Source organism: Heterodontus francisci, chromosome 1 (genome assembly GCF_036365525.1).
Source record: "Heterodontus francisci isolate sHetFra1 chromosome 1, sHetFra1.hap1, whole genome shotgun sequence".
NCBI lineage: Eukaryota > Metazoa > Chordata > Chondrichthyes > Heterodontiformes > Heterodontidae > Heterodontus > Heterodontus francisci.
Window position 1 is genome coordinate 203,433,526 of NC_090371.1, and position 14,673 is coordinate 203,448,198.

A 14,673-nucleotide genomic window follows, 5' to 3' on the forward strand; every position below is an offset into this window, starting at 1 on the left:
GTAATTAGACATATGTACAAGGCAATGATTTAGCCGGTTTTGAGAAGATGTGCAGCTTTGGGCACCCAAGAGAAAGAATATTAAAGCCATCGAGAGCATACAACATAATTTCACCAGAATAATTCTAGGGGTAGAGCCTCTTGTGACAATGGGACTATTTTCATTGCAGGCAAGAAAGTTAAGGAGATTAAGAAGGTTTTAAAATAAGGTGAATGATGAAGACTATTTTTCTCTTGGTGGGGAATCAATGACAAGGGGAGATAAATTTTAAATTGTCAGTAAGAAAGGTTATGGGAAATGTACTCAGTTACTGGAGCATAGAATAGTTTGCCATTATGGGTGATTGCAGTAGGCACCAGTGTATCTTTTAAGGGAAAAATAGATAATATTAGAAGCAGTGGATGATACGACTATGGGGAACAGAGCATGGGAAGTTGGGTTAGTTCTGAATTGCTCGAAGAGCGAGCCATGCATCTACCCATATTTACACAGGAGTGACATCATAAAAATGGAGCCCGTCCTTAAAGGTGCTAGCCAATATTTTGTTTGTCGCCAATATCACAGAAAAAACATCAATTCACTTTGATCCAAACACTTACTTACAAAGCAGGCATATGGAAGGAGTAAGAGAGGTCCCAGCTACAGATTTTTAAAAAAGGTGGGTTTTCCCCGGGTGCTCCAGTTTCTTCCCACAAGCCAAAAGACTTGCAGGTTGGTAGGTAAATTGGCCATTATAAATTGCCTCTAGTATAGGAAGGTGGTAGGGAAATATAGGGACAGGTGGGGGTGTGGTAGGAATATGGGATTAGTGTAGGATTAGTATAAAATGGGTGGTTGATGGTCGGCACAGACTCGGTGGGCCAAAGGGCCTGTTTCAGTGCTGTATCTCTAAACTAAACTATTTTGGGGTTTTGCTTGGAGATTTAAAAAAAAATATATATCTAGAAGTTATTTTCCAAAAGTCAGACCCTATTAACAACAGGTCTTGTGTTAGGTAAAACTCAGACTACCGACTAACACTGGCATTCACATTACCTGCTGCCTCCAAGATAGGCACTAGTCAACCATGTGTCAAATATAACAATAATCAAGTAGCACAGTGCATAGATGTTTGAACTGAATAATACTAAACCCATAACTTACTGACATTTTGACCCTCTAATAGAAGGTCGAGTCTTTGGGATCTCTGGCCATACTGCTGGATTGTCTTGAATCTCGAATTAGGAGTGGGAACCCTAGCTAACTTTTCTCTCTCCAATTGCTTTCCAGCAAGTCCTATAAGGGCCTGTGCTGCCACTCTGAATCGACAATCACTGACAAGTGAAAAATGGTTACTTAAGCAAATTACTAAAGGTCACTCATGGAGCTGTACCCCAAAAAGGAATCAACACCGAGGGGAGTAAAGAAAATTATTAGAATAAAACCAATGGTAAGAACAATGATAAAGGATTCCTATTAAAGGCACTAAAGAAAATCTTTACAATTAATACCCTTTCTGTTGTGCAATATAAACACTGGTGTCAATGAATGTACTCGGCAGCTAAAGCTGCCTCCTTTGCTATGTTATAGAATGGAATTTGAGGGAATTGCTTTAGGCGATACTGACAGGTACCTGGATGCTCAGGTTACTGGACCAGAATTGACTAGTTATTGCTAGACTAGGTCTTGAAGCAAATTTAGAGAAGGCTTGAGGACCAGACAACACCTCCCTCAGGCATGCAAGCCAATACAACTTGTGGCGGAGGAAATTCTCCTTTTTGGAACACATGCTGGTGACATTTGATCTCCACTCCAGATCACAGACTGAGTGTTTCAGTGACTAAACACATCCTGACAGCCTTCCATCAAATAGGTCAATTGCATCAAGCCCTTATGCTGAGGCTTCACTTGTCAACCTCAGTCATGGAAAGTAGCCAAGACAGGTGTTTTGGGGGGGGGAGGGAGGTGTAGAAGCAGGTGTGAGGGAATCAACTGCTAGGAAGAATGATATTTCACCACAGATTTTAAAACTGAGTAGGCATTTAGCAAAGTTGACATGAATGAACTAGCTGAGCCAGGCTATAGTGGGACAACATTACAGCACAGCTATTACTGGCCAGTCCAACAGGGCATCAGTGATCAGGTACTGGAAGATATAGGGTGCACCCCAGAATGAGATCTATATAGAGGGTGGGAGAAAGTCACATGACCCACACACAATTCAACAATCTTAAAAGGACACCATTAAGCAGTTTTGGTTCACCTTGTGGATAACTGAAGTTCCAATTGGTATGTAGAGGTTCACAAATGAGAGGGGGGGGGGGGAGGGGGGGGGGAAATGCACTCATGCCTAAGCTCTTTTGTCAACTCTGCTCTATCTTATTACCTTCAGCTACTGAATAGCACATAAGAAAATCTGCACCAGCAGGTAATGTAGACATGGTTCCTGCATCAACAACCACTTCATTCACTGCTGGCTGTCGCGCATCCACCTCATCCTTGGGCATCACTGGCTCATCATGTTTGTCTCCTCGACATGCCTGAAAATCATGAAGATCAGCAAGACAATCAAACATCATGCTGTTTAAAATAGAAAGATTAATTCACAAAGTAATTACTGATAGGGAGGCCATTCAACTCATTTTAGATCCTCAGTCAAGAAATATCCTATAACACCCCCATTATTTCACAATTTCAGGACTTTCAGCCCCACTACTTTAGCCACAAATTCCATACATTGGTCACTGTGATATCAAGCCTAGATTGTCTTTTTACCAGTTTGAACTCATGTCCTCTTCTACTCTTGCAAGTATAAGGGAGACTTTCCAGTATTAATTCAGAAATTGCACACCATCCATGATTTTCCATCCATAAAGTGAACAGATGGAAAATCAGGCTGAGAGTATATTTAATTTAATGGTATCTGCCAGGAGAACAAAAGTGGAAATTTACCCTTTATTTGAAGCAAATTTCCAATTCAACATAACTAGAAGATCAACTCTCACTTTTTTTCTCCCTCCAAGATCGAACAACCCAAGTGTCACTAGACTGTCCTCCTAACTCAAACCTGTAACTTTCTGGAGTTTGGAAGAATGAGAGGTGATCTCACTGAAACATACAAGATTCTGAAGGGGCTGGATTGGGTAGACAGATTATTTCCGCTGGTCATGGGAATCTAAAACACAGGGGCACAGTCTCTGGATAAGGGGCCGATCATTTAGGTCTGAGATGAGGAGAAATTATTTACCCAAAGGTTGTGAATCTTTGGAATTCTCTACCCCAGAGGATTGGGGATGCTCTATCACTGAATACATTTAAGGCTGGGATAGACAGAATTTTGGTCTCTCAGTGAATCAAGGGATATGGCGAGTGGACGAGAAAGTGGAGTTAATTCCTAAGATCAGTCATGATCGTTTTGAATGGCGGAGCAGGCTCGACGGGCCATATGGTCTACTCCTGCTCCTATTATCTTTTGTACTAGGGATTAGCCTTGTGGTTCTTCACTGCATTGCCTCCAGTGGCTGAAAATTTCTCATGTCCTAGATCTGGACATAGTACTCTTCTGAGGTCTGCCCAAAGCATTATCCAATTTAATCATGACTTCTAATTTGTACTGTACTGTTGTGGTTATACAGCTGAGTATTTTATTAGCTCTATTGATTGCTGCCTTGCTGTGGTTGGATCTTGAATCTTCTAAGACTTCCATGTCTCTCCCAACATCATCCCTAGCTATGACACCACCATTCATGGAGTACACATAGCACCTATTCTTATGTGTAACACTTTACACCGGTCTGCATTAACCTTCATTCTGCCCACTTACATGAATTACATCATGTCTAGCTTAATTCTGTTGGAGGAGTTATAACAATGGAATATACAGATTCACAAAATAATAGAAATCACAAAAAAATTACATGCATTTGTAACCATACAATTTTGTTGAAGGCTAATATGAATAATATTTTTAAATCTGCAGTTATAGTGGAGTTACATTAATTTTCACTAGTACAATCTTGTTTGAATGTTATTTCGCTCTCATTACAGCACCTTTACTACTTTAAAATGCTATTTATTCCCTTAGTTGAAACTTCAATATCCAATTTTATGTATTAAAAATCCAAGCCAAAGGTCATTGGTAATGCAAATACCACTTCCGAATGCTACACTATACTAAAAACAGCAGGGATCAATTTCCATCACTTGTACTGCTCAGTATGTTATTCAAAGTTAAACAGGTGCAGTTGCCCTGTCAAAAATGGTCTGTATTTCATCTAACATCGAAACTTATTAAACTGTCCAAGCATCCTATTAAAAAATTAGTGATTCTGACTTCAAAACCATGCAAAAATTTACATAGCTTGGTTTAAGCCTCCATAAATGGAACTTCATACATTGTAATGCTATATATTCCTATTAGTAGTTGGTTCGGAAAAATTGTTCACATTTTCTCAGTTATTCTGAAGCACATATTTCAAGCATTAATTGGGGCACCTACCTGGTGTGTGTACGTTGCTGTTTCATTAAGACAGACAGACCTACACGTTCTGTACACAGACATCTTCAACAAAAACTGAGAAGCAATTTTCGTGAATGGATGAACCAACTTCCACCACATCCCCCAAATGTACTTCAGTTTGGTCCATTAAAATTTGCAGTAAATGGGGGTGTTTTTGAGCCTGAATTTCAACTGTCAGTAATTATTAATCTAGGATCCTTCAATAATTTCAGCTCTATGTACAGTATACTCAACTCAGTCTCAGCCATGACCATTTCTAACAAAGATACAAGATGTTTGACAAGCAAAACACTTTGTAACCGTTTCTGAAAATTCTAGCGATTCCCCTCCGGATAACATAATCAAGTCTTCCACAACTGCCTCAGCTTGTGGTTTTTATTGCCTTTTTACTAGTAGATGGCAAAACTGAAAAGGGTTGTCTTTAAAAGGAGCATGGTGGTGATAACTCAAGTTTACTTTGTGGTTTGTGTTGTAGAAATAATCACCTTACATTTGTGCAGTCAAGTTGTAAACACAGTTAGCCACTTCCCAAGAGAAAATGTATGGATATTCTGTACTGAAGCCTTAAGTATTACAATTAAAACAATGCATAGCAATAACAGCTTAGCTTCCTAATTGCAGCATTATAACTTCAGAAAATATATTTATAACTTAAAGAAAACAGAAATCAAATTCAAATGTCCATATTTTACCATTTAGGTAGCTAAATAAGTCTATGGATTCACTGTACCTGAATTACAAATATTTTAGGTTTCCCAATCAGAGAAGAACATTTGTCTCCCCTGAAACGTTCTGTTATTTCTTGTAGGTTTATTTTTGCATCATAAGCAAAAATGTGATTGTTCTCCCCATGACTAAGAAAGACACACAGAAAGCAATCCGCATCGGAATGATCTGAAGTAGCCACTGTGAAGAAAAGAAAAAGAATATTCAAAGTCTGATCTGAAGTATTAAGCAAAAACCAAGAATAAATCACATCTGGCATAGGACCTTTCAATGCATTCTGAAATGGAATTTTGCAACCCAAACATTATTGCTAATAAATTTTTCATTTAATTCCTGAGGTGAATCAGTTATTTTTCAAGAACTGAAGTAATTACTGAGGTGGCTCTGATACAGAGCTGAGTCGTTCAGAGGTATTTCTGGAGCCATGAATTAAATAAATACTGGGGTTAGGAAATACATTAATTACATGCTAAATCTATCCCTTTGCTTTGTGAAGAGGATTCCAGAAAATTTGTCTGCCATTTTTTCCTCAGACCTTTCCAGGCCTCAGGTTCTCCCATGAAGTGGCAGGATGTAATCCAAATTTAACACCCTCATTAAGGCAGGTTCTTCTGCTCCGCCTCAACAAAGCAACCACCACCAGACCTTCCACTGATGCCCTGTCCCTCGAATCCCTCTTCAATCCACTTCCTCTCCACTACTGACTCCTAACCTGGACAGTGGTACACGGACACTCCAAGCTATCTCTACTTTGACTTTATTGCAGCAGAGGACCTCATACCTTAATACTAGGCTGGTTTCATATTGTCTCTTCTCTGCCCTCAGTTTATAATCATATGTCTTGTCTAATCTTTTCTGCAACCCTAATTCCTTTTATGTTCACAAATGTGTGAAAAAATAAACCTACAACTTTGGATCCAAGACTATTAATTCTATTGCCCCTTAAAAAAACAACTTTTCTGCCCTTCTGCCCCCTCCCCCCATTCCTCATCAGCCAGCTTTCATATTTCCCAGTCTCAGGTACTTGGTCCCTACATCCCAGCCCTTCACTTCTACTCTGCCAGCTGCCAGCCCAGGTTTGAATCCCTCTTGAATAAGTTCATGCCTATCCCCTTGTGCCCCTCTTAGCATTTTCTGAAGGGCTCTTTGAGACATCTGCCACCACCTCCTTACAAGAAGCAACCCCAACTGCTTTCTCTCTCCTAATCATATCACCTAGCACACCCACTAGGAACTAATCTCATCAACCTCCTTCCCATCTGCTCCTCTTACCCACTGCTCTCAGATTCTACTAGATCATTGCCTCTCTGCATTCCCCTCCAGAATTACCATTCATTCACAAAGTCCTTACCACCCACAACCTGATTGTAAAAGATCATACTGACATCATGACTTTGATAAACTTGGCTCATGGGTGATGACACCTTGCCTCTTACATAGGAAATAGCAGGAGTAGCAGGCCATTCAGCCCTTCAACCCTATCTGCCATTCAATTAGATTATGACTGATCTATAATCTCAATGCCATTTACCCACTTTGATTCCATATCCTTCAATACTTGACTTAACAAAAATCAGTTAATCTCAGTTTTGAAAGTTTCAATTGATCTAACGTCAACACATTTCCACTTACCAAAGCCTCCCAACCTGGCTATACTTTCTAACATGTGCCTCACCTAAACTGCCAATGTGGTAATGTGGTCATTATCACCAAGTCATACCTTGGTCTCTCCTTTATCATCTTCCCCTCCTTTGAGAACCTCGCATTGTTTCACCCATCCCCTCTCCTTTAAAATTTTTGCCCCAAACCCCACCCCAAGTTTCTCCCCACAATATCTATCCCTCTCTTTCATCTCAGCCCAAACTGTCATTTCAATCTCCTCTTGCCTTCTTTGAATTCACAATCTCTCAGTCCTCCCAGAATCTCTTTCACCATGGAGAAACTCCCATCGCATTCAGGGTCGGCCCTCAGTCCTATAGCCCTCTCCTTCAGTTGTCTCAATCACAGATAAGTCCATCTTTGATTAGTTCCTACATCCCTCTACCTTCTTTCAACCCCACATCCTTCTGCACCACCTCTGCAAAAAAATTTAGTCCAAACCACTTGCAACTGCATTTTTAAAACTTCAACTCTTTAGGCTTTGGCCCTTCTTATGCTGTGGTGAAACTGTTTTGTTCAAGTTCTCACTCAATTCCACCTTCAAGCTGCATGTCCTAGCAAAGCACTCACCAGTTGCCATCAAGGTTGTTCCTCCCACACATCACCCATCTTTGTTCCCTCAAGTCCAAGGAGTACAGACTTGAGAGTACCTGATGGACAACAGACGTAGCCAACCATCACTATATTAGGCAGGCCACATCAAGCTCTACAGTTCACTCTCCTCTGCCAAAATTGCCCACTATCCTGGGATCAACCTAGACAGCAAACACCTTTTTCCTGCCCTCAACTACCTGTTTGAACTACTCTCTCTCGTACCTTCCATCCTGATCTACACAAGAATAAGGAATTAGTCAGTCATTTATGACACAGAAGGAGGCCATTTGGCCCATCAAGTCCATGCCAGCTCTCCACGGAGCTACGCAGTCAGTCCCACTCCCCGGCTCAATCCCCATAGCCCTGCAAGTCTAATTCTCTCAGGTGGCCATAAAACATCCTCTTGAAGTCATCGATCATCTCCGCTCCACCCTTGTGGGCAGCTGTCACCAGAGAGACCACCCTTCCAGCTGCCTTCTTATACAATCATAGCATTTCTTCCTTCTTAATTTACTTTCCTCCCTCAACCTCAGTGCCTTTGTTGTCAGAATACTGGTCAGACACCCAGTCTTGGATGAGCTGCAATTGCCACCAGGTAAACATTCGGAAGCCCAAAATGAACATCTTCAATCCTTGCCACAAACTTCAAAGGCTAGTGTGTACACATGTACCTCCCACCAATCCATCTCCAGTTGAATTAAATTGTTCACAACCTCAACATCCTAAATAACCATCAGCTGAACTTCTGACCCCATAATCTCTCCATTAGAAAGACTTCCATTGCTATAACATTATCCATCCTTGCCTCTGCTCAGTCTATCCGCTGTTAACATCCTTATTCATGCCTTCCTGGCCAGGCTCTTTCCTGGCTCTACCTATTTTAAATTACAGTTCATCTAAAACTCTGCTGCCCACATTCATTGTGACTTTGAAGTCCCACTTACCCATCACCCCAGTCCTCATTGAAATACATTAGCTCCCCGTCCTCCAATGCCTCAATTTTAAAATTCTCAGCCTTGTGTTTAACTCTTCCCTCTCTCTTCCAATGCTACAACCCCCACCACGAACTCTGTTCCTCTAATTCCGGCCTCTCCTTTTCGCACCAATGATAGCTGTGGCTTCAGCCATCTAAGCCCATGCCCTGGAATTCTCACCCTTCACCCTGCTGCATCTCCAACTACTTCTTCTCCTTTAAGGCCCATCTCTTCACCACCTCTCCCAATATCTCCTTTGGTTCAGCCTCTGCTATATCTGTTAAAGTTTTTTGAGATTTCTTTCTGTGTTAAAGCAGCAATATAATTCAAGATGTTGCATATGAAAAAGGTCCCTGACCCAGGGCTTAGCAACAGGTTGAATAATCTACTGAGCATCTTAAAAGGATCTGTGGATTTTTGGACCCATAATTTCAGAAAAGGACAAAAATTAGGTCAATTCAAACATTCTACACAAGGTTAAAACATCCTTTCCCGAAGTCTATGTTTGATATGGACTATTCTATCAAATTACATTTGTGAATCCAAGTCACAAAGGAGCAACATGACTGTCAAATAAAGCATCACGTTTAAATGATTTCAATTTTTCTATCCTGTACAAAAGGTTTTTAAGGTGAAGTAACTGACAGAAGTTTCCAACAATTATCAACTTTATTAATATTTACTAAAATGGTGCAGATGAATGCCAGGATTGTAAAGACTTAGAACATGACAGCAGCTTGTTACCCATTTATCCTCATGAAGAAATATCCACAGAAGTAGTTAAAAATCCAGCAGGTAGTTACTGTAGACACGCTCATAACTCGCAACAAATGGAAAGGGAATCAGTACTACTTTTTTACTTTTTGAAAAAAAAAAAGTAGTACTGATTCCCTTTCCATTTGTAGTTACAGGTAGTTACTGTAGACACGCTCATAACTCGCAACAAATGGAAAGGGAATCAGTATATTCCAGCATATTAACATCTCTCAGAAAAAGTTTTAGTACAAGTATATTAATAGTGTTACCTTCATGAATTATCTCCAACACTTCTGATGATTTGAGGTTATCATAAGCACGTACATCAAAACCCAGCTCTCGGAGCCTATGAAAAAAAACAATGTATACCAACTTATCCATAACTGCAAGGGTAAACAAACTGCAAAACTAGGCCAATGTCTATTTTGATATTCGATTAGGATATGCACAAGAGAAGCCCAGCCCAGGATGATGTCCTCAGATACTTCCTTCCTCCATGGAGAAGTGCTTTGCCACAATACATCAGTAACTATACATGAACTGCAGGAGCAAACAAACATCCTACCATTCTAATATAGAATGGTGGTGTTCAATTGCATGGCATCACTTACTTTAAGTTGCACCTCTCTATATAGATTAATATTTAAAGTAGGATTAGCATCTTGATTTCAAAATATCAGACCTAATAATGTTATGAAGGGATAGACCAAACAAATAAAACAAAAAAGACACACACACACACACACCCCATCAGTCTGACGCTTCCTGTAGTATTTCTCTCCATCCTCCTAGGTGAAACTTCCAGTTAGATGGCATTGTGGTACCAGTCTTTCCTGATACTTACCACTGATTAGCTTGGAAAATCATGTGACATGTCCCTTCCCAGTACACAAGAGCTACAATTACTGTTGGCTAAGGTAGGAGGGGAAGGAAAGGAGAAACAGTTGGCAGGGGGAAAAGGATCTAGGAGTGAGGGGGCAAGTGTGCATGAGAGCATTGAAAAGAAAGGGATAAAACAAAAGGAGGTAATTTTAACCACCTACTCGGCAGGAAACCGATGAGTGGAATGGTGTCAGATAGATTGCCCATTTTACACTTGAACATAGAACATTACAGCGCAGTACAGGCCCTTCGGCCCTCGATGTTGCGCCGACCTGTGAAACCATCTGACCTACACTATTCCATTTTCATCCATATGTCTAGCCAATGACCACTTAAATGCCCTTAAAGTTGGCGAGTCTACTACTGTTGCAGGCAGGGCGTTCCACGCCCTTACTACTCTCTGAGTAAAGAAACTACCTCTCACATCTGTCCTATATCTATCACCCCTCAACTTAAAGCTATGTCCCCTCGTGTTTGCCATCACCATCCGAGGAAAAAGACTCTCACTATCCACCCTATCTAACCCTCTGATTATCTTATATGTCTCTATTAAGTCACCTCTCCTCCTCCTTCTCTCCAACGAAAACAACCTCAAGTCTCTCAGCCTTTCCTCGTAAGACCTTCCCTCCATACCAGGCAACATCCTAGTAAATCTCCTCTGCACCCTTTCCAAAGCTTCCACATCCTTCTTATAATGCGGTGACCAGAACTGCACGCAATACTCCAGTTGCGGCTGCACCAGAGTTTTGTACAGCTGCATCATGACCTCGTGGCTCCGAAACTCGATCCCCCTAATAAAAGCTAACACACCATATGCCTTCTTAACAGCCCTATTAAATCCCTGAAAGTTGCCACCCAGGTTATGTACCTGGACACCAAGATCTCTCTGCTCATCTACACTACCAAGAATCTTCCCATTAGCCCAGTACTCTGCATTCCTGTTACTCCTTCCAAAGTGAATCACATCACACTTTTCCGCATTAAACTCCATTTGCCATCTCTCAGCCCAGCTCTGCAGCCTATCTATGTCCCTCTGTAACCTACAACATCCTTTGGCACTATCCACAACTCCGCCGACCTTCGTGTCATCCGCAAATTTACTAACCCACCCTTCTACACCCTCATCCAGGTCATTTATAAAAATGACAAACAGCAGTGGCCCCAAAAATGACTTTACTTTCCACTGACTTCAATAGAAAGTAACATTTACCACAGGTGTTAGGGTGGGGAGATCCCCACTGGGAAGGTTGTTGAAGTTACCCCCACAATCTCTGCGGGCCATCAGTTAGCCAAACCCTCCAGTTTCCCATTGAAACTTCTCACTCCCACTGGGGGGAGAAAGCCATCAGCTCGGGTACCTGCTCCTCATCACTTTTCAGCAATCCCTGCTGGAAATTTACATGCCGGGACAGGATAGAGAAGGGGAGGAAAATTTGGCTGGATGAGTTGAGGGCAGGACAGCACTTGGGACTGGTTTTTTTTCCATACACATTCACTGTGCATCTTTATAGAAATATGCACTTATGACGACTCCTTTTGTTTTTGCAAGGCCAGGCAAAACTGCTAAAAGTGACTTCTCAAGTGAATTGATATTTGCTATTAGTGTAATTCAAGCTCCTTGCATTAATCATAAAAGGTTGTAGGTCATAGGAATAGCTCTAATGACAAGCAGGGAATATTACTTGGAAGATTTGAGGATGTTGAACAATCAAATTAACAAAACTAATTAATAAAATTAATAAATAGCTGTATAAAACGCTAGTTAGGCCACAGCTGGAATACTGTGTACAGTTCTGGGCACCACATTATAGGAAGGATGTGATTGCACTGGAGAGGGTGCAGAGGAGATTCACCAGGATGTTTCCTGGGCTGGAGCATTTCAGCTATGAAGAGAGACTGAAAAGGCTAGGGTTGTTTTCCTTGGAGCAGAGAAGGCTGAGAGGGGACATAACTGAGGTATACAAAATTATGGAGGGGTATTGATAGGATAGATAGGAAGAAACTTTTTCCCTTAGCAGAGGGGTCATGAGGAAAAAAAAAATTGGAATCTGGAACACACTGCATGAAGAGGTGGTAGAGACAGGAGCCCTCACAACATTTAAGAAGTATTTAGATAAGCATTTGAAATGCCATAGCATACAAAATGCCATAGCATACAAGGCTACGGGCCAAGTGCTGGAAAATGGGATTAGAATAGATAGGTGCTTGATGGCCGGCCCAGACACGATGGGCCGAAGGGCCTGTTTCTGTGCTGTATAACTCTGACTCTAGTAAAGGTTCCATTCATGTAATAGCTACATATTGCTGTGGTTACACAAGGAGAAAATATGTGACCTCACTGATCCTCAACTGAAAAAAGTATGTTAAACTGCATGAAAACTGATGAAAGCCTCTAGCCAGTGGAGTCCATTGCTTCAAATTTTTCTAAAAATTCTACATCCTAAACAGCCACACTGCAACACAAGATGTAGCCAAGACTAATGCAGAGGTCACAAAAAATTAAATTATATTGGTGATTCCTTGATGGCAATGCAGTGCAGCCCAGTTATCAATTTTATTTTTTCATGGGATGTGGACGTCGCAGGCAAGGGCAGCATTTGTTGCCCATCCCTAATTGCCCTTGATAATGGAGTGGCTTGCTAAACAATTTCAGAGGACAGTTAAGAGTGAACTACATTGCTGTGGGTCTGCAGTCACATGTAAGCCAGACTATGTAAGGACAGCAGATTTCCTTCCCTAAAGGACATTAGTGAACCAGATCGGTTTTTACAACAATTGATGATAGTAATGGTGCCATCAAACTGAGACTAGCTTTCAATTCCAGATTTTTTTAGTAATTAATTGAATTTAAATTCCACCAGCTACAGTGATGGGATTTGAACCCATGTCCCCAGTGCATTAGCCTGGCCCTCTGGGTTACTATTCAGTGACATTACTACTATGCCACCGCCTCAATCAGCTGCCTCCCCAGCTTTTCTTTGCCCAAGTCAAACTTCCTCCTGCCCTAAAATAAAAGCAAAATACTACGGATGCTGGAAATCTGAAATAAAAACAAGAAATACTGGAAATACGCAGCAGGTCTGGCAGCATCTGTGGAGAGAGAAGCAGAGTTAACGTTTCAGGTCAGTGACCCTTCTTCAGAACTGGTCACTGACCCAAAACGTTAACTCTGCTTCTCTCTCCACAGACGCTGCCAGACCTGCTGAGTATTTCCAGTATTTCTTGTTTTTATTCCTCCTGCCCTAGCCTGAACTCCAGTCTCTCCCTCATGCCCTTTCTAATCTCACCTTCTCTAAGAGACCCAGCTGCTTCTCCCTTGACCTCACTCATAAAATTGATGACCATCCAATTTTCCTTCCTCAGTCCCATGGTAGCTCCTATTGTATATTGTTCCCTCTCTGATACTGCACTCCTCCTTTTCAAAGCTGATACAACCCCTTTGCCTCTGGAGAGTACCCCGCCCCTCCCACCTCCCCAAGGGATCCATCCTTTGCCATGTTCTCTTCCTCATTTACATGCTGTTCCTTGGCAACAATAGAGATGAAGTCAGCTTCCATATGCATGCCAACACCACCCAGCTCTACCCCTCCATCAACTTCTCCACTGCCTCCATGTTGACAAATTAAGTGTCTGACATTGAGTGTCAGAGCAGCCACAATTTCTTCCATATAATCTTCCTCATTTGCTCCTGCCACAAACTCTGTACCTTTTCCACCAATTCCATCCCACTCCACAACAGAGAAATAAATAGTGTGTACTGGAGTCAAATTAGATACAGAAAGAGAAATAAAAAGATAGATTGGGTTGAGAGAGAGAGAAAGAAAAAGAGAAAGGAAAGAATTTTATATAATTTATCATTTTAAATCTTAGAAACCTCTAAGAACAATTTACTACCTACAGCAAATGAGACACCACAGTTTCAACTGCTTCCCTTCTGGGCCTCAGGTTGAGTAGCATTGCAGGAATATAAATCTCATCATTAAAAAGGTCCTTGCACTGTTAAGTACCAGCCCTAACTTTCTGCAGGAATTGGTTTTAACAGTGTAAATGTAGCCTAGCAATTTCTTGAAACTTATGGAAAGGTCAAGGGCGAGCTCTCATCTTCACGAGGCCAATGACAGAGAGGTGCTTATCATCCAACAATCTGTGGTTATTTGCAATTCATGTCATATCTCTTCCTTGCCACAAATTGCTGGGTTATTTACACACTAATAGGGCATGCACATTAAACTCTCATTTTCCCAGCATATCTGCGCCATGAATTCGGCTTTGAGTTAAAGATACAATATATGCCAGCAAACCTTTTATCCAGATTGTATTTATCAGCATTTGTGCCTCCTCTATCAGGCAATCCCAGATACCAGAAAAAGCGCTCATGATTGAAGATCAAAGCAATCCCTCGCCTGCCGTGCTTCATATTGTATTCAACACATGGTTCCATGAGATCAGTACTGTGAAAAAAAACAGTGAGCCATATTCAGTACAACGAAGCAATAATGCCCATTTGACAAGAGGTGAAACAGCTTCTGTGCCAGCTAAACGTTGACACAATAGGAAGATAAATGTAATTAAAACACAGGTGCC

General features: G+C 41.3%; 1 protein-coding gene across 2 annotated transcripts in view; it reads right to left on the minus strand.

Annotated features, from left to right (window-relative positions):
* Positions 1-14,673, minus strand: part of LOC137374403 (caspase-6-like) — a 33,186-nt gene that overhangs the window by 2,585 nt on the left and 15,928 nt on the right. For both annotated transcript variants that reach the window (XM_068040464.1, XM_068040472.1), the window contains exons 4-7: positions 14,391-14,540; positions 9,477-9,553; positions 5,229-5,404; positions 2,366-2,519 (exon numbers count right to left, since the gene is read on the minus strand). In XM_068040464.1, coding sequence (XP_067896565.1) covers positions 2,366-2,519; positions 5,229-5,404; positions 9,477-9,553; positions 14,391-14,540 — 557 coding nt within the window. The remainder of the gene's footprint in view (positions 1-2,365; positions 2,520-5,228; positions 5,405-9,476; positions 9,554-14,390; positions 14,541-14,673) is intronic.